Genomic DNA, 24,458 nt, shown 5'->3' on the forward strand with positions numbered 1-24,458 from the left:
GGGACTAAAGCAGGCGGAACCCTTGGGCGCAGCGCCGGAGTGTGACCGGGGACGGATTTTCCCGCTGCACGCCGAACAGGAGACCGGAATACAAACACGACCGTGGCGGTGGAATGAACATGTCCACAAAACAAGTCACCTGCAGGTAGAGGAGCAAACGATCGGACGGCCGCTCTGTCGCGCAGAAACGACGCGCGAACAAACCCGGCCGCGGTTTCACGCCCGGTCCGTGTCGGGAGAAGCCGGCGGAACGAGTCCGGCGGAGCGCTCCGCGGCTAACGCTAGCCGCGGAACGCGGGATTACGGTCGGGTTTCGGCCGCGGGCGTGTTTACGCGACGCGACGCACGATTACGCGGCCGAAATCTCACGGACGGCGGCCGTCCGTCGCTTTTTTTTTGTTTTTAGCCTGTGCAGTAATTGTGCAATGCGATTTTTTCCCCCTTTTTATTCAGGTACTTCATCCATGGCGTGTGTCGAGAGGGAAACAGGTGCATGTTCTCCCACAACCTCGCAACGAGCAAACCGTCCACGATCTGCAAATTCTTCCAGAGGGGGATGTGTGCCTACGGGGACCGCTGCAGGCAGGCTTTAACCCTTTAACTTTTCCTAATGTTTCTGCACAGATTCTGTGCACTCTGATTCAATGAAAACTGTTGATCGGGGTTCGCACGACAGATAATGTCGAGGGGATAAGTACCATTTCAACAAATAAATCGCTTTCATTTCATATAATATTTTTTTAGATTTTGTATTAGATGTTTGGCAGCCCAGAGTAGATGTACTTGGTACTAATTCTTATCGACGTCCGCAGATATGACCACATCAAGCCTTCGGCTGGTCGAGGTGGCGGAGGCGGCGCGGCGGGACTGAGTAGCTCTGGCACGCCCGGCCGCGACCCGCCGAGCAGAGGCAGCGCTCCGGTCGTCCCCGTCTCAGCGCCCGTGCCCACGCCGAACACGAGCAGACAAGGCAAAAAGCCACTACTGCTGAAAGACCGAGGTGAGCAAGTTGAAGGAATCTTGTAGTGCGTAAATCCACGTTAGTCAGCGGCCCGCTTTTGACTCTGCCTGTGCCCGTCTGTGTTGAAGCTCTAGCTTGCGACAGAGCTGCAGAGAGCGCAGCGGGGCCGGAGCCCAACTGCTGGGACTACAGGGACCCCGGGCCGCAGGTCAAGCCCCACACCTACCTGGAGGCCATCAGGAGCGGCCTGGAGAACAGCTCCACCGTCTGCTCGTACCCGGAAATACCACAGACCCAACTGTGCCCTTATGCGGCGGCTGGCCAGTGCCTTTTTGGCCCCAGTTGCCCGTATCTCCATGGAGACATGTGCGAGATTTGCAGACTGCAGGTTCTGCATCCACATGACCCCGAGCAGAGACAAGCACACGAGAAGGTGAACTGAAGTCGTGTTTTTCACCTGACAGACCAAGAAATTGTGACTGGTGCTTGAAAAATTACTACTTTTGCACAAATTCATGTCTCAGTTTTCCCAGTTTTCCATCTTTGGTCGTGCCCAGTTGGCTGCTAATGGAATTTCCGGGGAGATGGTTGAGTTGTTGTAAATTTGAGGTGTCTTTTGTGCCCGCAGATGTGCTTGATGGCCTTTGAGGTGGACATGGAGAAGGCCTTTGCCGCCCAGCACAGCCAGGATAAGGTGTGCAGCATCTGCATGGAGGTGGTGTACGAGAAGGCCGTCCGCTCGGAGCGCCGCTTTGGTATCCTGTCCAGCTGCTGCCACACCTACTGTCTGAGCTGCATACGCCAGTGGCGCTGCGCCAAGCAGTTCGAAAACAAAATCATCAAGTGAGAACCGAGCTGCTCGTTTGTTTTGCCTTTGGACTGATATGGTTGATGAAAATTTTAACATTAATACGAGGTTTCCCCAGCATATGGTCCTGAAGTGGCTAGAAATGGTATATAATCGTAGAATAGGTATAAAGAGTGTTTAGGTCATTCTGCTTCGGCCACAGAATTTCCCACCCATAAAGTGAAGTGATTGTCATTGTGATACACAGCAGCACAGCACATGGTGTGCACACAGTGAAATGTGTCTTCTGCATTTAACCCATCACCCTTAGTGAGCAGTGTGTGGGGATGGTCCCTTGCTCAGTGGCACCTCGGCAGATTGGGATTCGAACCGGCAGCCTTCTGGTTACGGGGCCACTTCCTTAACCGCTAGGCCACCACTGCCCCAAAAGCATGATCTCCACCAACCATTATGGCTTCCCATCGTGTGAACCATTGTAGTTACTTGGTGATTGGATTTAAAAAAATGAGCACTCCGTAACGCGAGCCTCTGAAGAACCAGCGGGTTCTTGTTTCTGCCAGATATTGTGGTTGGTGAATGGTATTGATGACATTTCTAAGGGTGGTAGTAGCCTAGTAGGTAACACACTCGCCTATGAACCAGAAGACCCAGGTTCAAATTATTATTGTGTCCCTGAGCAAGACACTTAACCCTAAAACTGCTCCAGGGGGGACTGTCCCTGTAACTACTGATTGTAAGTCGATAAATGTCTGATAAATGCCATAAATGTAAATTTCTGGGGACTTTAAGACTGATAAATAAGCAAATATGTCATGACCTTTAACACCATGAAGGGTCTTGCAAATCTACCAGTGCAGCTAAAAAGTACTATAATGAAACTATCATTTGTTTTTGTAATGGCTTCACTTGTGACTACATAGCCGGCTGATGGTAGTTTTAAATATTATAGCAAGATTAAAGCCTTTCTTAATTAGAAAAAGTATTTAGATATAGTCTGAGCCCTTTCTTGTTTGCTGTGGTGATGGACAGGTTGACAGGTGAGATTAGACTGGAGTCCCCATGGACTATGATGTTTGTTGATGATGAGTGAGCTGCAGTGTGTGGTGCAGGTGGAAGAGACCCTGAGGAATGAAGGTCCGCGGTTTATGGATGTGACGAGACGACGGCCAGGTGATTACGTTTACGGGCAGTGGTGGCCTAGCGGTTAAGGAAGCGGCCCCGTAATCTGTAGGTTGCCAGTTTGAATCCCAATCCTCCAAGGAATCGGCCCCACACACTGCTCCCCGGGCACCTGTCATGGCTGCCCACTGCTCACCAAGGGTGATGGTTAAAATCAGAGGACACATTTCACAATGACAATGACAATCACTTCACTTTCATGGCATTTGGCAGATGCTCTTATCCAGAGCGACTTATATACGTGCTTTAAAATGTCCATCACGGAAATCCCTCATTTCACTTAAAAACTTGGAGCCAACTCCAGTGCTTGGTGTGAAAGAGAAAGATACAGAGGACTGGGAGAACTGGAGACCACTGTGGCGACCCCCAGCAAGCCAAAAGTAAAAACAGATATAGCTTTATCCCAGGGCAGGGGTCACCAACCCTGGTCCTAGGTGGCAACTGTCCTGAAAAGCTTAGATCTTTCTATGTTCCACACACGTGTTCAACTCCAGAACTGGGTGATAACAGGTACAGAGGTTGAATCAGGAGTGCAAAATGAAGATGAGCACAAAAATGTGCTTGTGCCCCCTGACCATTTATTCTATGTGGTACTGAACCCATAATTGTAAAGTCTGTTTGATTTAAGTGTTTTCTGCTTTTATAAGGAAACATATCAACAGCAGATAGTCACACATAAAGTAGCACTGGAAAAGGGCCCTACTTTACAACGAGCAGAGGGCAATGGTGACTCAAGCTGCAGTTCCATTTAAACCTAATGGCATTTTCTGGCATAGGACATGATAAGTTGGATTTGGCTGCTGCCCTCAGTCATTGTTGTTCTGCATCATGCTGTCATGTAATGAGGCAACACTATGGACTTCTTCTGTGTGTTTGTGCTCCCAGGTCCTGTCCCGAGTGTCGAGTCGTGTCAGAATTTGTAATCCCCAGCATGTACTGGGTAGAAGATCAGGAGGAAAAGAACCGCCTTATCGAGGAATTCAAGTCTGGAGTCAGGTGACCCACGTTTACATGCAAACCTCCATGTTGTAATTAATTACCCACATCCCGGTTAAAGACATCAAGCGATCATTTATAGTCTGTTGCATTTGCATCGGTCAGCGCAGCGCCTGAGTGATTTAATTGCAACCCTTAATCTGTAGCGCTGGCCGCCTTATCTTGTGCCCTTTGGTCAGCTGCGGGCCAGTGATGGCGTGAGAGGGACTGGAGGGGTTGAGCTGGGCTTCCCAGCAGGGCTCCCCAGAAATAGAAACCCGAAGGTCAGCAGCCAGGCTCCTCATCCCCGCATCTTCCAGCCTTTGAAGCCCCCTTTGATTCGCGTGACATGCTAGAATCATGTGAGGCGGCCCATCTGGCGTATGTTTGTCTCCTTCTCATTGGAGCATTTTTATTGCATTGCTGTGTGAATCCCCAGTTTCAGCCTGTCCACCTTTTTGTATTTACTATTTCTTGACGTGCTGTGTTTTTATTTCAAAGCCTGTAAAGCTCTGGCAGGTGATAAAACCTTTTACTTTATCATGCTTTTTGGCTGCATTTTCATCAGCGCTGACCGTTGAGGCAGAAGAACAAATTGAGGAACGCTCTACCAGTCAGGCCGTAAGAACACGTAGCTCACCTTGCAGCGAGGCGTCAACGCATAAATTATGTCACAGTTCCTAGATGGCCCTGTCGTCATCAGTTAATAATCTAATCGTCTAAGAGTTATCATTCTGCGTGAAGACATTTCTTCCACAAAATGTTCACGATTAATGTGCGTACGGTGCCTATTCTGCTCTAGAAAGTCACCTTACATCAATGTTGTGAAAACTGGCTGCTGTGCAAAATTATATACTTTAAGAGGAATTTATTGGACAGAACCAAGTGCTGTGTCGCTGACTCAGTTGTTTCTTTCCAAAAAGACATTTTAAATCAACCCTTGCTTGATTTAAAGCACAATCTTTTTAGCATATAAACCCAGTGTCGTTATTATTCTTTTGCAGTAAGAAGCCATGTAAGTACTTTGACCAGGGCAGAGGCACGTGTCCATTTGGTGCAAAGTGTTTTTACATGCACGCCTACCCCGATGGCACACGGGCGGAACCGGACAAACCTCGCAAGCAGCTCGGCTCCGAGGGGAACGTACGGGTAAGGGCAGCCAACACCGCACGTTTCTATCGCCTTGCTTGATATATACGAAAATGTGAGTGCATGTAGGGACTTCTACTGCATTTCACACAAGAGGGCGCTGACAGCGCAGCACATAATAAGGACAAGAATCCACCGATCGCTGTAAGATTACAGAACCCAAACGCAGTGCTGTGATCTTTATCTGATAGACCCGGAACGTGCAGTTCATGCGAGGGAACTCTCCTGCATCACAGAAGAGAAGCCGTTTCGCATTGACGAACTGTCTAGAAATGAGCTCGTATTAACCTGTATTAATTGCGATTCCCTTGGACTCTTTATAACCACTGAGTGGATGTTTTGAACAGAACGTTATAATAATTGTGATAACATAATGCTTCACAAACCTTGAAGCAGCACTTATGCGAGAACACTGCTGCCTCCCTCAACACCCTGCACGAGGTCAGAAGTTGACTGATGTGCGAAACCTGCTAGTCCAGCTGGGCCACCTTTTAAAGAAGGTTACCCCCGCTACCGGTCTGGAATTTGGACAAGACGCTCTATCCCACATCAGCCGTTTCATTTGCTGGCGGCATTTTAAATGACAACACACAACGCGACGTCTGATCCCCGTGCTTCATGTTGCAGTTCCTCAACTCCGTACGGCTGTGGGACTTCATCGAAGAGCGCGAGCAGCGTGGCGCCCATCACTATGATGACGAGGTCAGTGAACTGGGGGACCTGTTCATGCAGCTGTCCGGCGCCGGCAGCGAGAGCGCCGCCCCTCCGCCCCACTGATGGGGCCCCCGCCCCCACTTCAAGAGTTTCCTCCTCCACTGGCTGCCCCACTGTCCCCGTTTAGAACCCTGCAATACATATGTACTCAATGGAAAACATCCACTTGTCAATCTCTTTGTTTTTTTTGTTTTTTTTCCAACCTACTTGGCACATTTTTGTGAAAAGATGAAATCGAGTCTCTGTACATATTCAGTGAAAGCTGCTACTATATTTTTAGAGGACTTAGTTTATTACTGTCAGAGAGGTGTGACTTTCTGTGAGACCCGTGTTCTGCATTGCATCCAATGTTAGCATGACGACACTCATGCGCAGGATTGAAACTGTCAAGGGGGAGGAAAAAATATGATGTGTATGTATTACCTATATATTCCTGTTTGCCCTTTAGACTGGTTCACATACAATGTGTATTATGGCTGAAAAAAAAAAAAAAAAAACTGTAACTGGTCTGTGTTTTCATGCACATGGCATTTTATGTGAAAGAACTCGCTCCCTGTACCTCTTTTGACCTTAATAGAAAACTGTGGGTCAGTTTTGGCCGGCTCTGTTCAGTCTTAGATTTAAAAAAAAAAAAAAAAAAAAAACAGCTTTACAGTGACCTCTGGATCTTTGAGGTTTAAGGTCACGTGATTGTCGGTGAAACATGGAAACACGTTATTTGCCAAATTGCTGTTGACCATGCAGACCGTCAGATGAACGTTCTGCTGAAGAATGCTCTGGGTGGGGGTGGGGTTTAGAAATACTGCAAAGCCAAAGCTAATGTCTTGACTTACTTATTCGGTTTAGGCAGCATCACGTATTTCTCCCTTTGCATCATGGGTACTGTGTAGCGCTTCAGTATACAGCTGATGAGCCACCGATGGAAGTCAGCACATTCTTCAAGTGCAGAGACCTGTTCTGAGAATTTAGTTTTTTGGTTATGAAACCCTAATCAGCACTTTGAATTTTGAACTCTGTACTAGCGGTGTTGAAATTCATTTCAGAGTTTCCCATATTACATATAATGCTTGAATACATTTATTATTACAGTACGTGATGTTTCTATGTAAACTATATATGTATGTTGAAAAGGGGAGGGGTTGAGTGGCACTGAGGAGACTGTAATAGACTAGCAGTGAGTGTGGTAGTGAGTGTAGTTATACCTGTGGTTGCAGTGGTAATTATTCAAGAGGGCTGCGGCCTCAGCCCACATCCCCAGAAAGTCTGCATTATTTTTAATTTTTATTTAGTTTTCATAAAAAATAAAAGTTGATTGACAAAGTGCCCCCCCCCAGGGCCCCAATTACACATGAAGTATGGGAGTTGTTTTATGATGCATGGTTGCAATGGATTCCCAATACTAAAATACGTGTAATTACATTATGAGAAGCAAAAGTGCTTTGATGCCTTCTGTGTAATTTAATGGTTTTAATGCACTCTCAAGAATGGAAATTGTGGGAAATTCTTGTATAATGTGCAAGTATAAAAAACATGTTCAGAGAAGGAATTATGTATTTAATTTAATTTTATTAAAATACAGTGGATAAACAGTCTTTGAAGTTTACAGGTTTATCCCGAGTGACAAGCAATAAAAGACCAAAAATATACAAAGTCCCTACTCGTTTCTGTAACAGGGTCATGTTCTGAAGCTCTCTTTCCTGTAAGAGTACAGCCTTCACCACAGCAAGATCAGTTGCCACAAAAAAAAAAAAAAACTTGGTTAAACATAAATTGGATCTGTACATCTACCAATTCTCAGCAATCACTCAATTTGTGTAACTGGCTCAGAGAACCCAAGCACATTTTTTGCTACATTTTTTGCTCTCAAGTCATCGTCTTGAGCTACCAAGAGAAGACTGCATCAACAGGGAAGAAGAAGAGGAAAAAAAAGTCTGTGATATATCCTGCTGCAATCATTCGTGCTTAAAATAAACTGTGTTAATACTAGATTAGTATGAAGTTTTACTAAACAAAATGGTAACATCCTTCTACAGAACAATGCTCTTTATTAAAAGCAGGAAGCGTTCGTGTGACCAGAGATAATAGCCTCGTCACAACGGCTCTGCTGCATAGCACATTAATAATGCACCACGGTTTGGAGTTCATCGCAATACTAATTTCTGGGGAGGGTCTCCAAATTCGGAGGATACTTTGGCGTTCAGCTTTGGGGTTGGGGAGTCAAAATGGTGGCTTTTTAGAAGACAGGAAGCCGTGTTGAGGTCAAAGTGCAGGCGTTGATGTCTTCGGTGTGGGTAGCCCGGTGCAGAGATGGCTCAGACGCACTGCGATTGATTTTGGGGAGGGAGTGCTGCAGGAGCTCAATAGATGACAGAATCTGGGTGGACAGTAGAGAGCAAATAAATCACGGATCTATTACTCAAAAAAAAAAAAAAAAAAATTGAATTTTACCTGTGGAAATAGTGGCCTCTCATCTTTACACTTCTTGATGCAGTCGGCCACAAGCCGCTTCATGGCTTTAGGGCAGCTCTTATACAGTTTGCTGAGATCTGGAGATAAGTAACCCCGGCCTACCATGAAGATGATCTGGAACAAGCAGGTGGTTTAATGAATTTAACGAAATGCTGCAACATTTAACAAATGATTGTTGTTACTAAGAGAGGTCGTACATATTGTGTTAGCACCGGCCGTTCAGCAAATGCTGACTTTTTGTGAAACCTGTTGCATTCTCATGAGCACTTTATGAATGATGCTTCCGTGCAAGCACATTTGTGTCTCTCAGGAGTTTGAGCCGCCTGTATTTGGGTATCTAGGCCTATAGAGGCTGTCATTTATTCAGCATATTACAGCAGCAGATGAAAAATATGCTCAAATTTGGCTTCAGTGTTGTCATTTATTCTGAAAATTCAGCTATTTCTCCACACACAAGTAGTTCAAGCAAAAAGCCCCAACATGTGAGATTCCATAACCACCTGGTCTCTATTGCCAACCATGGAATAGGGCAGTTCCCCTGTCATCAGTTCATAGAGGACGATGCCATAGGAATACACATCTGACTGGAAGCTGTAGGGGTTGTTATCCTGCATCCGAATCACCTCAGGAGCCTGTGAAGGGAAAAAAAAAAAGGTTGAACAATTGTTTTTTAGAATTTGGAACAATTTAGAGAAAAAAAAAAACTCACCATCCACAGTATGGATCCGGTGGGCTGCTCTACCTGATGAGAACCACTCCACCTGGCTTTTACTGTAGCTAAACCAAAGTCCCCGATCTTCACAGTCAAACCTTCATGAAGAAAAATATCTGCACATGGACGTTAAAGAGACCTTTCCTCGATGAGTGACCTCAAACCTGTTTTTGTGTGTTTATGCAGAATGTGGTATCTTTGATGTAAATAAAGGATACTGTTGGATTTCATATCCCGGTGAATGATATTCTTTGCGTGCAAATAACTTGATGGACATGAGAGAGAGAGAGAATTTATTATTATTATTTTTTTTTAGAAACAGTATATTCACTGTATGTTGTCAGTTGTTTTATGAGGTGACTACATATAAATATCCTAAAAATAAGTGCTCTATAACAAATGCAAAGTGGCCCTAAAGTCCCTTTAAGTGTGTCATTTCTTAAAAGGATCACATGCTGAAGAGGACAGATAGAACATTGTATACGTGTGTTTTTCCAGTACAATGAACCGAAGGCACAGTTCTGTTTATTACATTCTGGTGAATTAGTGAACAGACAGGCCATTTAGGAAAACAGATTATTTTATATTCCAACACAAACCGATCACCAAGGTTCAAATTCACCATCATGATAAACTTACTCCATGCCCTGAGCCGTCTGCCTGGCTATGTCGATAAGCTGGTACATCTGGAGGTTGGTCTCTTGCACATGCAGGTGCTTGTATAGGCTGCTTCCGTCACACCACTGCGTCACAATGGCCAGGTTGTCCTTAGTCATATATCCCATGAACAGCAGGATGTTGACATGTCGTGTTTTCCTACGGCCAAGAAGAGAAATGTGGCACATTAACATCTATGAACAGCATTTACTGAGCATGTTACAATATAAAAAAATGTAACCAGAGGAAATTAATGCCTCATGGTTTAAATACTGTATTTAAAGTGGCAGGTTGACACGGTCACTCCCACTTTGTCCACTATGAACTATAAAAGTGATGCATGTCCCTAACAGTAATGGGAATAAGTGTTACAATAACAAAAGGTACTGAGGGAAAAAAAAAAAATCAGTGAGGAGTAATCTAACCAATTACTGTTTCCATCATTAAAACGTGGTGAGTTACTGTAATTAAGATGTTTACATCAGCCACAGGAACAGCTAAAGCTTTTTACATTTCTTTGTTGAGGGGAGAGGCAAGACAACCTGGTATGCCAGGGTGCAGGAGAGACTCAGCAAAGGAGAGCACAAAAGCAGCGTTTTTACCGTGGATATACAGACCTGACTTGCCCTTTGTAATAATGTTCATTTTAAATGTAGATTATGCCCTTTATCCACGTCTCCTCTCATCATCTCATGAGTCATCAAAACTAGTGTCCAAGAAGGTGGAAGTTGATAGCAGCTCAAACCCAGGTGCACTAATGTGAGCTCCACTAATGAAGGAGAAGGCGCCACGCCCACCACAATTTAATATAATTTAACATTTTCAGTTACTTTCCCTGGTAAGTAGTTACTTTTATAGTGCTGTAACATTTTGAAAGTAACCAGTAACTATAACCTAATTCTAAATGTAATGTGGCCAACACTGATCCCCAAGCACACAACAGAAGTCTGCAGTCTGTAAATTTAACCAGTTAAACACCAGCATGGTTCTCACCGACCTCACCTGAGCACAGCCACCTCATTGCGAAAGGCTTTGAACTGCTCTGGTGTGGGATTGGTAACCTTTAAAATCTTCACTGCCACGTCACCTGAGGGGAAGGGAAGGGGGAAAAAAAAAATTGAAAATTGAAAGAGCAGCCAAGGACAAGTCACAGGAAAACGCATCCCTGTATGTTGTAAGACTGGTCAACTGACCGTGCCACTTCCCCTTGTAGACAGTCCCAAAGGATCCGGAACCTATTCGGGAATGGAGCTGCACCTCTGTGGACTCTATCTCCCAGTAGTAGCTGGAGTCTCTCTTGTCCCTTGGACGCTGTAAAGCACAGAAGGATTTCCAAAATCAGTCATAAAACTCAGCTCAGAAAACGATCTTTCGAATACTCAGATTGACACCACGACACTATGAAAAGGTGTAACAGAGCATGGAAAAGTTGTGAAAGTGTGGGTAGGGTAAAGAAGAAAACATTTATTTTGATGATTATAAATTATGTTTGACTTCAATGTCTCCCCATAGTCCATATTAAACCCAGTTTGGGTTTAATAAATGCCAGTTTGTATTGGGCTGGGAGATAGAACGCCTCATTACATCTCTGTAGGCATGACTGAACATTCACAGTGCAACTCACAATTCTGTTCTTCGGTTCTGTGCTTGAAGAGGCAGCTTTCTCCCTCTGCATGGGGGCCGGGGTTTTAGCCTGAGACCACCCAGTCGGACTGAGATTTAGGGGGCTCCCTGCAACCATGTTAGAGGAGAAAATGTCAACAGGAACGTCGGAACAACAGCAGAAATTGAGAAAAGGTCTAATCACAGAACGAAAAAAAAGACCATACCTGTTTCCTGACCTTTTAAAGCATCCTGCAAAAAGAGAGAAAACGTTAGAAATGTTCTAAATACAAATACATCACACATTTTGAATCATGAATGTGCCACAAGGGACCACTCCAGAAGAAATAAGAGACTGCAACTAAACACCTTTCTATTGCTATGGCAGCCATTCCCTGTCCTTCTTCAGCATGTTATCAATGAAAGGTCTGAGAACCACTGCTGTGGCCTTGACATCAACAGTAAAAGTCTGAGCATCATATGAGCATACGCTTCTAACATTGTTGTATTTTGCGATTTTAACAATTTCTGGTAATAAAAGTTGATTGTGACTATTGGATTTTGATTTAATTTTTTTTTTTATTTATGTCATGTGATCAGTAATATAAAGAACATGATATTTTACAAACCCACTGATTCAGACCTGTATTTATATTTCGTTAAAAAAAATGTATACACAAACAAAATGTTCTTTAAATTTAGCCAGTAAATTTAGCTACTGCATTGATAAAAATCAGACAGATAACCAGAAGTGAGCAACAATATATCTACAGAAGAACTGAGATTAAGGATTTGAGCGAGGCTGAGTGCTGCCACTCCTGACCTTCCCAGGGTCTTCTTGGTTGGCCTCATAAAATGGGTTGGAAAAACTGACAGGACCTACTCCTCTCTTCTGGCAAAACCGCTGACACCAAGAGGTAGCAGAGGTTTTCAGGCTATCTAGCTATAACCCATCAAACCAGGTCACAACAGCACAGAAGAAGGGCAAAAAAGGAGAGGAAATTTGGCAGAATTAAGGAAAAACAGAAAAGCACAAAGGGAAAAAAATAGCAGGAAAGCAACACTGCAAATGAGGCAGGTGAAGAAGCCAGGCCGGTTGTGGGAGACCCGGGGCCACTGTATTACCTCAATGGCCCTGCCGTCCACAGGAAGTGAGGTGCTGACCATGTGGACGTTGGGTGTGGACGTGGACCGCTGTCTCTGGGAGAGCGCGCCCGCAGAGGGGGGGCAGGGAGTGATGTAGTTGAAGGCATGGGGTGTCGAATGTCTGTGATGAGAGCTGCAGAGGCGAGGGGAGAGAATGATGTGAAGAGGAGGGGGGGAGAAAAAAAAAAAAAAAACAGAAACAAGAAGTCCTTTTTCCACACAGGAGTTTCTCACTGCGTTGTCAGCCCGCCTAAACCTAATAGAATACAATTACCACCCCTGAGAATCTGTGGGGCACACACTGGACGCTCAGCCCTTTGTCAGGGAGAAGGGTGCGGGGACTTCGGTTTAGCTACAGTAAAAGCCAGGTGGAGAAGCCCACTGGATCCATACTGTGGATGGTGAGAGTTTATGGACACTGCACTTCAAGTGTATAGCGTAAAGGCTCTCCGATGTCTCTCCATTTGGCTGTAGCTGTAATGAACCAAGTTTACGCGGGTATCTTTGACAGGATGCTTAGACAAGCTACAGTGCATTCTGCTGGACACGCTCACTGGCAAACGCTGCGTCTCAGCGGCGTAAGCAGCACTCTGCATCCTTGTGACTGACCGTCTGCTCTGCTGATGTTGTCATCTGCTGACCCGCTGCATGGAAAGCAACAAAAGAGGAAGTTGGGACAGCTGAGCACATGCTCTCCACTCCGGCTGACATTTAAGGGTTGAGCGTGTCTGTTCACGTGTCTTGTGCGGGGTTCAAGAAAATAACTTTTTTTTTTAAATGGCATCAGACAGTCTTCTCCACAGTGCCTTCCTTTCACTGTCACCCTGACGCCATACATTATGGTTTAATGACATAATTCTACATAATAACCTAATACAGGGACAGAGACCATATTTGAAGTCCGAATCAGGCCCAGCATCTCTCATGATGTCCCATAATGTCAGATAATCAGATTTCCAGTGAATTCTTGGTATTATTTGCAATATATATATATTTACCAAAACTGCAGCATCAGTTAATAAGAGAGCTTTATACTTTTCTTTGACATTTTGAATCCACGCAGTGAGAAATGAGAAGTTATCAAGAACCTCACCTTACAGGGTATCTAGACAGCGAGTCTCGCACCCGGCGAGCCGGGAATGAAGGAAGGGATGGACCACCTTCACCAGGGTTGGGGAACTGCCTGAAATAGTGAAAAAGAGACACAAACCTGACCCATTTGGGTTTTCCCTGTTTGTGGCTTATAATTCATGCATGTGGATCTGAAATGCTAATCTAACTGGATATTAATATGTGGCCTGAATATGGCACTTGTCTTGATGCGTTTTCCATATGGAATGAAAGCTAGTGGGAGATCATGTTAAAAATAAATAAATAAAATAGGTAAAAATAAAAGGTCTACGCTTCAATGGTTGAGTTCATTTTCATTGATAAGGATCTAAAAAAAAAAAAAAAGCACGTAGCCTTACAAAAGCTGGCGGATGTTGCTCCAGTCCACACACATGGTGGGAACCCTGGTGCTGCAATGTTCATGGAACTTGTATCCACATGTCTGGCACCGGAACCCATTTAAAAGAAACTTCTGGCATATATCACAGAAAGCCAGTTTCAAAAATGTCTTCCGAGCCTAGGGGAGAAAATAGAACATAGAAAAAAAGAATGTGTGAAATTCCACCTTGGGTGTGTCTCCTGCAAAGTGTGACCAGGAATCGGTAAGATCTGAAAAGCACTCACAAAGTTGTGCGTGGTCAGAGGAACATGATCTAGAACTTCCACCAGCAGCTCCTCGCCGATGAGTGAGGTAGAGTCGGTGTTCCAATCCACACGGGTCTTTTTGCTGCATCAAAACAACCCACAAATCTTTTCCACAAGAGTAATAACTGTGCAAATCGGCAGTCATATAGTTCATCATACTCTAGTTTTACAGCTGAAACCGGCCTTAACTGCATCTCAGATGAACATTAAATCTCACTCTTGGTCATGCTGAGCAATCCACTTAATGCAAATAGTTTTGTGTTTATTATTCTCTGCATGGCCCATTAGTATCAAGGAACTGGGGACCAGACACCAAACACTAGACTGAGCTTTGAGGGCTTAAAAGCAACATGCAGTGTTTACGGTGGCTCTGAAAGAATGATTTAAACAAATATATGCCTCTAAAATCACAGTGAATACGCATGGTGAAGGCTCACATGACTATCCCACTGGCCTATACACAAATCATCCATTACATTAAACTACAGATATTATCAGATCAGTTTATTGTCATTCAATCAGTGCAAATGCATTCTACCTGAATGTCATCTGGCAATGGGTGGCATATATTTGCCATTTGGTGCTTGAAGAAAAATGGACAACCATAATGATTCAAGACCTTGATCACAACAAAGTTGTGGTGCCTAGATGACTGGGCCATAGCATCTCTAAAATGGCAGCTTCTTTGAGGGGTGCAGCCACAGTACATACCAACGTCAGTGCCCTCTTTTAGCAGGGTAATACACCATAACACATTGCAAAAATGGTTTGGGGAACAGAGTTTGAGGTGACCGCCAGATCCCAGTCGAGCATCTGTGGGACATGCTGAAAAACTAGTATAATCCATGGAACCACCTTGCAAATAAAAGCATCTGCTGCTTGCAACCTCAAGCCAGATAACACAGCATACCTTCAACAGCCCAGTGGAGCCCATGCCTCAATGGGTCGGGGCAGTTTCGGTGGCAAAAGGGGCACTTACTCAATTTTATATGGTCATAATGTTATGGCAGATCACTGTATGTATGTATGTAAGCATGCACATATACCTTCTGTGTCCCTGATGCAGTCGGAAGACAGCGCAGCACTCTGGCTGAAGCCCTCTGACCTTCAGGGCTTTGATTAGGCAGTTGTGCAAGGTCATTCCAGGACGCACATTCACCTGTTGATTATTTAGGCGTTATTCTTCCAATTTCAAGTAATAATATATAAACGTATGACATTTACAGCATTTATCAGACGCCCTTATCAAGAACGTAGTTATAGGGACAGTCCCCCTGGAGCAACTTAGGGTTAAGTGTCCTGCTCAGGGACACAATGGTAGTAAGTGGGATTTGAACCTGGGTCTTCTGGTTCATAGGCGAGTGTGTTACCCACTAGGCTACAAATAAAAAACATTTAGGCTCCCCGAGTGAAATGGCCTACCACTGTCCGCTGTTTGTTAGGCAGATAAACACGGATGGTGCTGCTCGTTTTTGAGTCAGGGATCTTCCCATCGTCTGATGCACGTCGCTGGTAGGGGAAGCCCTTGATGATGGTTGGAGAAAGGCAGGTGTCCTCAAAAACTGAGTCCTTCAGCGAAAAGCCGTTGCTGAGCGTTTTAAAGGCTCCTTGAAGTTGCTCCATTGAGACAGGCAGCCGTTTTCAGTGATCTAGGATTGCGATGGGACAAGGTCAGTAAACAGCTTCTTCAATGCATCAATGGGATCCAGAGGGCTGGTATCAAATACTACCATTATTGTGGACATTTACATTAAACAATAATATAGCCTAAACATTTAATATCGCCTAATTCGCTATTCTTACACACACTAGGTAAGAATCTCTTAATAAACATGATAAACAATACCACCCATTATAGTCATTTTCTACATATTTTGTAATTAATAATAATAGATATTGATATACACAGGAAACAGACACAATAAATAATCTCAACTATAAATTAATCTTAAACCTCCTCCGTCCCTTGAAAGAAGGAGGGGTAACTGCACAGATGAAAAAGAAAAAACCCAAGAGCCTCAACTTTCAATAATATGATATGGATGGCAGATGAGCGATCATGTTATTAAATAATTTTTACATGCTCTGTGGTGTTGCACTAATTCACGGACATTACCAATGCTTTTAATTGAAAGGGACATGCTATTAATAATTTGCAATTAACTGCAACATGAATATTCATATCACGACAGGCAGTTAAAGGCACATGCAACAACTTTTCACAGTCCTGTGAGAAACATATTTTGCTGCCGAAATATTCCAGTGCTGGTTCATGGCACCAGGTGGCATTTCTGTTATTGCTCAGGTTCAGGTTATGCTCCGATCTGCTCTCAGCTAATTGTCTTCGGTCCTCAGCGACGTCCATTGGCTCCAACAGATGATTCTGTGCCACGGAACAGGACTGTGGCTACTGGTTGAGAGCCAGGCCACCTCTCCCACTGCTCACCAGACCACGGGCTCATAAGCGGTGGGACTGAACCTTCAGTGAACCCCGGCCTTGCTATTCACTCGGAGGAGAAGGAGGAGGAGGAGGAGAAATGTGGGCAAAGGGGCGCGGAGGGCCTTGCCAAGGCAGCATGGTACAGTGGATTTTGCAACTCTTCAAGTCTTGGGAAGACTAGACTTACACTGGATTCATGACTAAAACAAGTGAGCGGTAGGCCCGGGGAAACCATACCAGCGTGGTATTACTCTAGCAGCTGGAAATTAAAAAGTAAAACATACGAGTACATATCGAAATTGAATATTATTAACAGAATTCCATCAGTACACATCATATTATAGCCTGGATTGTGTCGTAAGTGTGCTGCCTACAACGTGCTGCTTTCAGTCCAAGAACAAACACCGCCTGAATGTCTTTCACACTCACCCAAACCAACCCTGCTTTTTAGCTAAACAAACACTGTGGCGATGAAAATGTCTTTCTTCAGGCAAAGGAGTCGACCTTCATTACTGGCCAGCGGCTGGCATTTTTCAGCGGAGGGGGTCGTACGGTAAATGGCAGCTTGTGTGAGTGTTGGAGCGGAATGGCACGGGGCCACAGGGCCATTCGCACGCAGCAGGGGGGGAAAAAAGGGCCTCGCAGAACACTTAAAGAGCCAATTAAATATTCATTTGCAGGCAGGCGCGCGGCCGGAAGAGATCCCGTACAGACCTCCGCCATACTTCACATCAGAGGCAGCGAAGAGGGCAAATGAGATGTTCTGCAGTGCTTTTTCATAATTGGAAATTCATTAGAAATACATTACTTATTCAGCTAACTCAAAAAAAATTACTCTGTAGCATAGCTCTGTAGCAACCAATCACCGCTGATAATAAGTAGGGGTTCATATTGGCAAGCATCTCATGATACAATTGTATCACAATATATTGTAGTATTGTTCACTGAAAATATAAAAAGAGAGCTGAAATACAAGAAGCTGTGATTGATCTGTCACTCTGCCTGAAACGCCAAGCATGTAGTCAAAGTACATAGCTGTACAGCACCACCTACAGGAATGGAGGTCGTAGTCGCATGCTGATTCATCTCTACTGACCTCACTAAAGAAAACGCTCAACACCACCACCTGGTGGACTAAATTTGTGATGTCCACATAAAATATCGAGATATATTGCTGTATCAGTATTTTCTAACACTCCTAATAAATAGTAATGCTAAACTGCCTCAGTCCTTCCACTGTTGGTGCAAAGCAATAAAGTTTTTGGGGTACATAAATCAATTTAATTAAATTCTCTTTTCCTCAAAAAACATGAGAACATGCAAAAATTTGCAACAATAAAGGCACTTAATGAGAATTAAGTTTCAGCAAATCTGATGAATAGTCCCAGCTAGGGGCATTAATGAGCCCGCATCCTGAAACTCAAAATATTAACATAACATAACAATACCGTTAACATATGTTACGATGAAGAAAAACTTGTTTTTTTTAAATGAAGAAGGGTTAGGGTCACTGCATTTTGAAACAGTAGAGAATAATGTTCTGTACATAACATAACTGCTGTGGTGGGATTTTTCTTTCAGTTCAACCAAATAAAAAGATGTGATTCTCACACGTTCAAGTATTCCACAAACTTCAATAAGGCAATACTACATACCAACATACCAATAAAGCATCACCAATGGAATTGGTCCCACCACTAGTAATACTTAATGATATTTAAGTTGGAACATTTCAACTAATCACAAGAAAGCCAAGAAAGCCCAGCAGCATCTTTACTTTTTGCGGAGGCTGAGGAAAGCCCATCTCCCACCACCCATCCTCACCACCTTCTATAGAAGGACTCACTGAGAGCATTCTGACCAGCTGCATCACTGTCTGGTTTGATAACTGCACCGTATCAGGCCGCAAGTCCCTACAGTGTAGTCTCTCTTCCCTCCATAACGAACATTTACCACACATGCTGCATCCAGAAAGCCACCAGCATTGTGAAGGACTCTACACACCCCTCACATGCACTCTTCACCCTCGTACCATCCGGAAAAAGGTCCCGAAGCAGTCGGGCCCTCACTGCCAGACTCTGCAACAGCTTCATCCCACAGGCCATCAGACACCTGAACACTCAGGGACTTTCCACTCTGGACTGTCACACACACACTCACACTACCTCTGTTATATTGAGTAATATTATCGGTTATTGCACAGTTGCATTTTGCACAGCAGTATTTGCACTATTTTACTTCGTACATTTAAAAACATATAATGTTTTTAATTATATGTTATGCTCGCACTGTCTGTGTTCCCTGTTTGCCAGTTTGTTTGTGTCGCACACGTGCACTTTATGTCAGTATGTAAATTTGTTTCATTGTTAAAGTGTTACATGCAGCACCAGGTTCCGGAGAAACGTTATTTTGTTTCACTAATTTCTGTCTAACATGTAAGTAGCTGAAATGACAATAAAGCTCAACTTCAGAACTAACTGATATAAATACACTGGAATTTTAATTCCAATACATTCTGAAACACTTGCAGTGCTAATCAACAATGAGAAAATTAAATCAGCAAAACATTTGTATTCATTTGCCCATAGCAGCACAGAGGTGATTAGCACCAGTTAAACACTGTATAGTCAAAATGCTATTTGAAAGTCATTGCACTTCTGTTCACAAAGACAAATAGGAATGACTATTTGTCAAAAATGTAGTGCTTACCTGGATTAAACACAATAGCAGTGGCTTGCAGCGTAAACGTCACTGCACATCTGCATTTGCACCAAGGCATCACTTTCCCAGCTCAGCTGCCTATAAATGTAGACAAACCGAACAGCAGCCACTGGGCCCTAAAACAGCCACGTGCAATCTAGTACAAATATCTAATCTGGTCATAATAAGATGACCGAGCATCAGTGAGCCAGGCCGTGCACTTGTTCTTTCGCAACGAGTTACGCGATACAGAAACATCTGTTTGACTCCAGATAGGTGACAGATGATCTTTGGCTGAAGGTCTGTTATAAATATCCACCGAACACCCAGTAAGTGAGCATTTTTAAGCAGGAACTTGCTCTACTGGTTGTTGCCATTACCATGAACCAAAAAAAAAAAAAAAAAAACATAAAAGTGTGGGTTGAGCAAGAAAAAAGCTCTTCTGAAACCTGCAGACAAGAGAACTGTTTCTGAAAAACAGATTAATCGTAATCTTTCATCTTAAATCTAAAATCTCCCTTTAAAGCGGATGGTCTGTTGAGACAAGTAAAATAAAATGCACTGGGATCACCAACTTTGTTCTAGACAACAAATAAAGCTCTTTGCAGGCCTTTTGCAGACACTTGTGTCCTTGTGGTCCCACTGTTGGGCACCATGGGCCGAAATGCATATAATACTATTGCTTACGGCAAGCTGGAAAGTTTCTTATTTAAGAAGATTGACGTGGTCCACAGCACAGAGAGCTTGACACCAGAACGGTCGGAGAACATTCCTGCAGGCCCGAAGCAACGGTTACCCGTCCACCACAGGTCCAGAGTGGGCGAGGCGGCATTTTACATCTCAGGCAAACAAGTCAGACCATGCAAATCATCCAGCGTGGTGCGCAGCGACCGTTTCGCCCTGCTCAAGTAACAAAAGAAATATTTAGACCAGCAGACAGGCTGGAATGAAAGAGCAACGCACGCCTGCGAGGTTCTGTTGTGTGGCTTTAGGCGGAGAACGGACAAGGAGAGTGTGTGTGTGTGTGTGTGTGTTGGGGGGGGGGGGGTGTTTAAGACTGACAAGCATTTTTGGAGGAACTTACAGTGTGTTGCAAACTGAAACAAGGGCGAAAAAAAAAGGGGAATAAACATGTCAGCGGCACATGGGCCAATAAATAACCTTGTGACCTGGCAACATTTACAGTAATAGTAACAGCTGCTTAGAGACAAGGCGTTTTATTTGAACAGATCGCCGTCACCAGACGCGGATTTCACTTTCAGGCTTCAGGTTGAGGTCGGGCCGTGCTCCTGCACCCACGTTCAACTTCCTACTCCTCCGGAAAAGATACAAGGATCAGCGTAGCCTTTCTTAAATCCCCTGTGCAATGCCTTTTCCTGCACGAAGATCTGCAATGTGGGACAGCGGCGCCCGAGAAGTAGATTATTTTAAAAAAAGAACAAAAATAGATAAATAAAACTGATTTGCACTGAATGTCCTTGCACACTCTGCTTCTGGAGCAAAAAAAAAAAAAAAAGTGTTTTGCTTTGGGGGGTTTTCTGGTCAACCATAAGATCTGATAGAATGGACCTCCAAGTTTCTGCACGCACCCACGTCCTTGATCGAGTAGTTCGCCCAAAACATCCCCCCTAAAAAAAAAAAAAAACCAAAAAACAAAAAAACACCCCTCCATATTTAGGATTCAGGTCTTGTTCTAGTTCAGAAACCCTTCGTGGATTAGCTCCACGGCAGCACTCGAGTCGTGCAGCAGGCACGTCTTTTCACCCAATGCGTTTCCAACCCACGTACGAAGACGAGCACGGCAACAGGTTTTATTAAATCCACAGGACACGTTTCGGGGAGAAAAGTAGACGGTGGTGGGAAAGTAAAGCCACTTACTACAACAGACACGAACACGAAGGCAAATTATACTACACACCGACTTCGTTTGGTTTAGTTACAAACTCATAAACACACTTTAAAAAATAAAGACGTGTGTTAAAGTAACAACGCCGCGTAGGAAACTTTTTAATTATTTTATTCATGTTTTCGACGGAACCGAAGTTTTTTTTTTTTTTTTTTTTTTTTTTTTAAAGAGTTTTCTGTGGAAAAACTCGGCCGGTGGGTCAGCGGGGGAACCGCCGCGCTAAACCGACCCGAACGTGACAAGATGGCGCGTTCCAACTAACCCGACCGACCGAGCGAGCGAGCGAGCGAGTAAGTGGCGCGGAGGTCGCCGGGGGGGGAGGCCCGCTACTCACCGGAGAAAGTTGCGGGGCCGCTGCTACTCCGCCATGGCCGTCGCCTGCTGAAGAAAGTGTCGGTCGGTGACGTCATCGCGCTCGCCGAACACGCGTGACCCACGGGCGGATTCGGCGGGACGTCCGTCCGCCCCCCCTCCACGCTCTCCGCCCGGTGCGGGGAAAGAGGACGGTGGGGGGGAACTTTCGTTCGTGTCACAAAATTGTCGCAAAATTGTCGTCGTTAACCGTAAACGTCTTTACTACGTCACAATAGCCTGAATTATTTAAATGTATCTGGTTGTTTCATCCCCACCCCCCACACCCCGTATTGTTAATGTGCATATCATAATATTGTACATTTCCCACTTGTGGGACTAGTAAAGGATCATTGTTATTGTAGCCAAGTAATTTCTTTATTAAGGTAATATTAGCTCTGGGCGGTGACACAATTTGCATTACTGGCAGGAATTTCTGGTAATGCAGCTGAGGTTCTGCAGATCCCAGATCAGGCACATCATTGTTTGCATCAAAAAATCTGTCTAGAAGCTACGTGCATCCATCCTTCTACATTTAGTTTGCAGGGAGCATATTGGTCAGGTCAGTGTTTCCTGGCACCTCCAACCAGCCAGTTTTCACTTATACTTGCAGTTAGACTGGTAATGATGCTCTGAGCCTCTTTTATGGTACGGCTGGACTAAAAAGAAATTCTGCGGGGTCGCTGTCGCTGCAGGAGTGGTGCTTGGTGCAGTCAAATGCAATTTTAGTGAAGCTGTAACCCGGCCTGAACTACGTTCAACCCGCTCGACGCCAGAGGTTGCAACCGGATCCCTCCAAACTCCAGCATAGATTGCCGTCATATATTTGGGGAACCACATGCATAGACGCAACAGAGAAAAACACAGAGCTTTAGCTTATCCTTCTGTGGATTTATTGCATCTCCGTCTTAAATGGAAGCAGACTGGACCCTTTAGTTCCCTGTAATCTTCTTTATTGGTCATGAGAAACCTGACATTTAACCTGAAGTTATGTTCATGAATAGGGCAGAGCACCCACAGGCGAATGCCCAGCTCTCAGATTATTTGGTTCAAAGGTACTGAGTACATGGCATGCCTACGGTTGGTGGATTTGCATAACAGGTTTACTATCGCCAGTACATAGGGAGGTTTGTACAGGTTTGCAGCACTGCCTCTCCGGGCCATGCATGTAAATGTATTATTAATTGCACGCAATGACGCTTAAATCAAGCAACAGAAGAGGTTCCAGGTCAGCCTTCTACACCTGCACTAACCACCAGTGTTTAAAAGCTGAGCCTGGATCTGGAACCTTGTTGAGTCAGCCATGAGACCGAGAACAGCCATTGGTCAAACGCTGCCACCTTGCGGCTGTAATGCGCACTGCGCCGCGGGTCGCCGTGGCTGACCAATTTACTAGAAATAACCCATATATTAATAAATAGTCCAGCTACGACCTACTTTTGGTTGCGCACACCGACACATTGGGGGGAAGTTGGTTCAATAAACATTTGAAGACTGATGAAACATTGTGAAATAAATCAGTTGCCATTGAGTCTATTAGTAACATCGATTAATTATTTTAAATGAAGAAGTGCCCTCACCTAAGGCAGCAGGATTAGGACCGTTGGCTCCAGAAATGACTGCTCCATTGCAGATGACCACGGTAAAGCGGTGAGTCGGTACTGACGTCCATCTACTTCCTTTCCATCTACAACACAAATTGTTATTTCAAATAAACCAAATTGGATCCAAATTCCTCTTCATTATCCATGTTGCTCTTGACTTCTGAATGCAATGCTGAGTATGCCCTGGCTCTATAACACAGAGGCAGTTTTCAGCCTGCCGACAAATGCCAAAAGCTCCCAGGGCAAATCCCAGGGAAGCGCTGTACTGGACTCACATGGCTGGGAGACCGGGGTGGGGTTGGTAAGGTCTGACTGTGGAGATTTAAGGTATTCCCACAATCTTGCATCTTATTTAACCCAAGATGGCCCAAAGCAAGAAAACCAAACTAATGTGATGCAGCGGCACGCCCCATCACTTGCATGTCTTTGTACGTGGAATTTTGCATAATTTGTATATAATGCTCTTTTACTATTAGATATTTTAGATTTCTTTATTTAGTTCTACTTATGTACTATGTTTTTCTGAATATCACAAAAATGCTGAAATTACAAAATGTATGTTTAATCTTTAAATTAAAGACAACCAGTACCAACCAGTAAAGACAGCTGATTTTGAATATATTTCTCACAAACACATGCAGGACAAAAGGAAGCATGTTATAAAATGCCATCTTAATCTTTATTTCATATAAATTATTCACACAATTTCAAAGTAATTGCCAGTGGGAAGAGATCAATGCAGAGCTATTCACAGCAGATATCAGGACATGGACTACCTTAAGAGCCGAGGACGACTTCACTCTGTAATGTATTGATCTGCTGAGGGAGGGTCAGATACTCTGCTTCATCAGTAAGATGACTCCACTGCAAAAGCTCAGAGTCACAGGAGGAGACCGACAGTCTCTCTCTCTCTCAGACACACAAAACACACACACACACACACACACACACACACACACACACAAAAGGTAGAAACCAACAAATAGAACTATTAATTTCCCTCCTGAATCAATCTCGATTGTTGAAATAGTACCATCAGTTACCATTTTTTACATGACCATTTTCATTAATGATGCAATCATAATAATACTAGGAGGAAGAAAAAAGAACTGATATCGTAACTATTGCAGTTTATATATTTTGTATTTAATGTAACATATGTATATATATCGTATGTATATGCTTCTGATTCATCTTCTCACACAACAATGGCCAGAGGGCGTCATGGCCGAGGAAGTGGGAGAGCGTGGCGAGCGCAGATGAAAACAGTCGCCATGCGAACGCACGGAGGCCGCGCACGACGTGATTTGACGGCTTCCGAAAGGTGGTG

The 24,458-nt window shown here is 44.2% G+C and overlaps 2 protein-coding genes across 5 annotated transcripts; one reads left to right on the forward strand and one right to left on the reverse strand.

The window, feature by feature from the left end:
* The first annotated feature begins 51 nt into the window (after positions 1 to 51).
* On the forward strand, positions 52 to 7,430 carry mkrn2 (makorin, ring finger protein, 2). Its single transcript, XM_028999549.1, has 8 exons — positions 52 to 145; positions 454 to 582; positions 813 to 1,000; positions 1,090 to 1,394; positions 1,590 to 1,804; positions 3,834 to 3,944; positions 4,928 to 5,072; positions 5,700 to 7,430. Exons 1-8 carry the CDS (start codon positions 114 to 116, stop codon positions 5,847 to 5,849), a joined length of 1,275 nt encoding a protein of 424 aa, XP_028855382.1. The 5' UTR covers positions 52 to 113; the 3' UTR covers positions 5,850 to 7,430.
* On the reverse strand, positions 7,333 to 24,053 carry raf1b (Raf-1 proto-oncogene, serine/threonine kinase b). Of its 4 annotated transcripts, XM_028999546.1 has the most exons (19): positions 23,905 to 24,053; positions 23,105 to 23,211; positions 15,550 to 15,776; positions 15,174 to 15,286; positions 14,107 to 14,209; positions 13,842 to 13,999; positions 13,466 to 13,555; positions 12,352 to 12,505; positions 12,050 to 12,169; positions 11,454 to 11,478; positions 11,249 to 11,355; positions 10,818 to 10,935; positions 10,627 to 10,711; positions 9,607 to 9,783; positions 9,186 to 9,232; positions 8,965 to 9,083; positions 8,756 to 8,887; positions 8,235 to 8,369; positions 7,333 to 8,160 (listed from the first exon to the last, which is right to left on the reverse strand). In XM_028999546.1, the coding sequence occupies exons 3-19, from the start codon at positions 15,748 to 15,750 to the stop codon at positions 8,020 to 8,022; spliced, it is 2,025 nt and encodes a 674-aa protein (XP_028855379.1). In that variant the 5' UTR covers positions 15,751 to 15,776; positions 23,105 to 23,211; positions 23,905 to 24,053; the 3' UTR covers positions 7,333 to 8,019. The 4 variants fall into 4 exon arrangements, 3 of the variants coding, with proteins under 3 accessions (XP_028855379.1, XP_028855378.1, XP_028855381.1); XM_028999545.1 differs by lacking the exons at positions 23,105 to 23,211; positions 23,905 to 24,053 and adding an exon at positions 21,508 to 21,685; XR_003751494.1 differs by lacking the exons at positions 23,105 to 23,211; positions 23,905 to 24,053 and adding an exon at positions 21,508 to 21,693 and having other exon boundaries at positions 8,021 to 8,160; positions 8,235 to 8,332.
* Between the last annotated feature and the right edge of the window lie 405 nt (positions 24,054 to 24,458).

This window comes from Denticeps clupeoides, chromosome 12 (assembly GCF_900700375.1).
Source record: "Denticeps clupeoides chromosome 12, fDenClu1.1, whole genome shotgun sequence".
In the NCBI taxonomy this organism is placed as follows: Eukaryota; Metazoa; Chordata; class Actinopteri; order Clupeiformes; family Denticipitidae; genus Denticeps; species Denticeps clupeoides.

What these genes read in the sequence shown, in the direction of transcription:
- mkrn2 (XM_028999549.1), top strand. Translation starts at nt 114, where the DNA reads ATGAACATGTCCACAAAACAAGTCACCTGCAG. An exon ending in AGAGACAAGCACACGAGAAG is followed by an intron (nt 1,395 to 1,589) that starts GTGAACTGAAGT and finishes TTGTGCCCGCAG; the next exon opens with ATGTGCTTGATGGCCTTTGA. An exon ending in GAATTCAAGTCTGGAGTCAG is followed by an intron (nt 3,945 to 4,927) that starts GTGACCCACGTT and finishes ATTCTTTTGCAG; the next exon opens with TAAGAAGCCATGTAAGTACT.
- raf1b (XM_028999546.1), bottom strand. Translation starts at nt 15,750, where the DNA reads ATGGAGCAACTTCAAGGAGCCTTTAAAACGCTCAGCAACGGCTTTTCG. An exon ending in AGCAACATCCGCCAGCTTTT is followed by an intron (nt 13,556 to 13,841) that starts GTAAGGCTACGT and finishes TCACTATTTCAG; the next exon opens with GCAGTTCCCCAACCCTGGTG. An exon ending in AGAGGCCACTATTTCCACAG is followed by an intron (nt 8,161 to 8,234) that starts GTAAAATTCAAT and finishes CTGTCCACCCAG; the next exon opens with ATTCTGTCATCTATTGAGCT.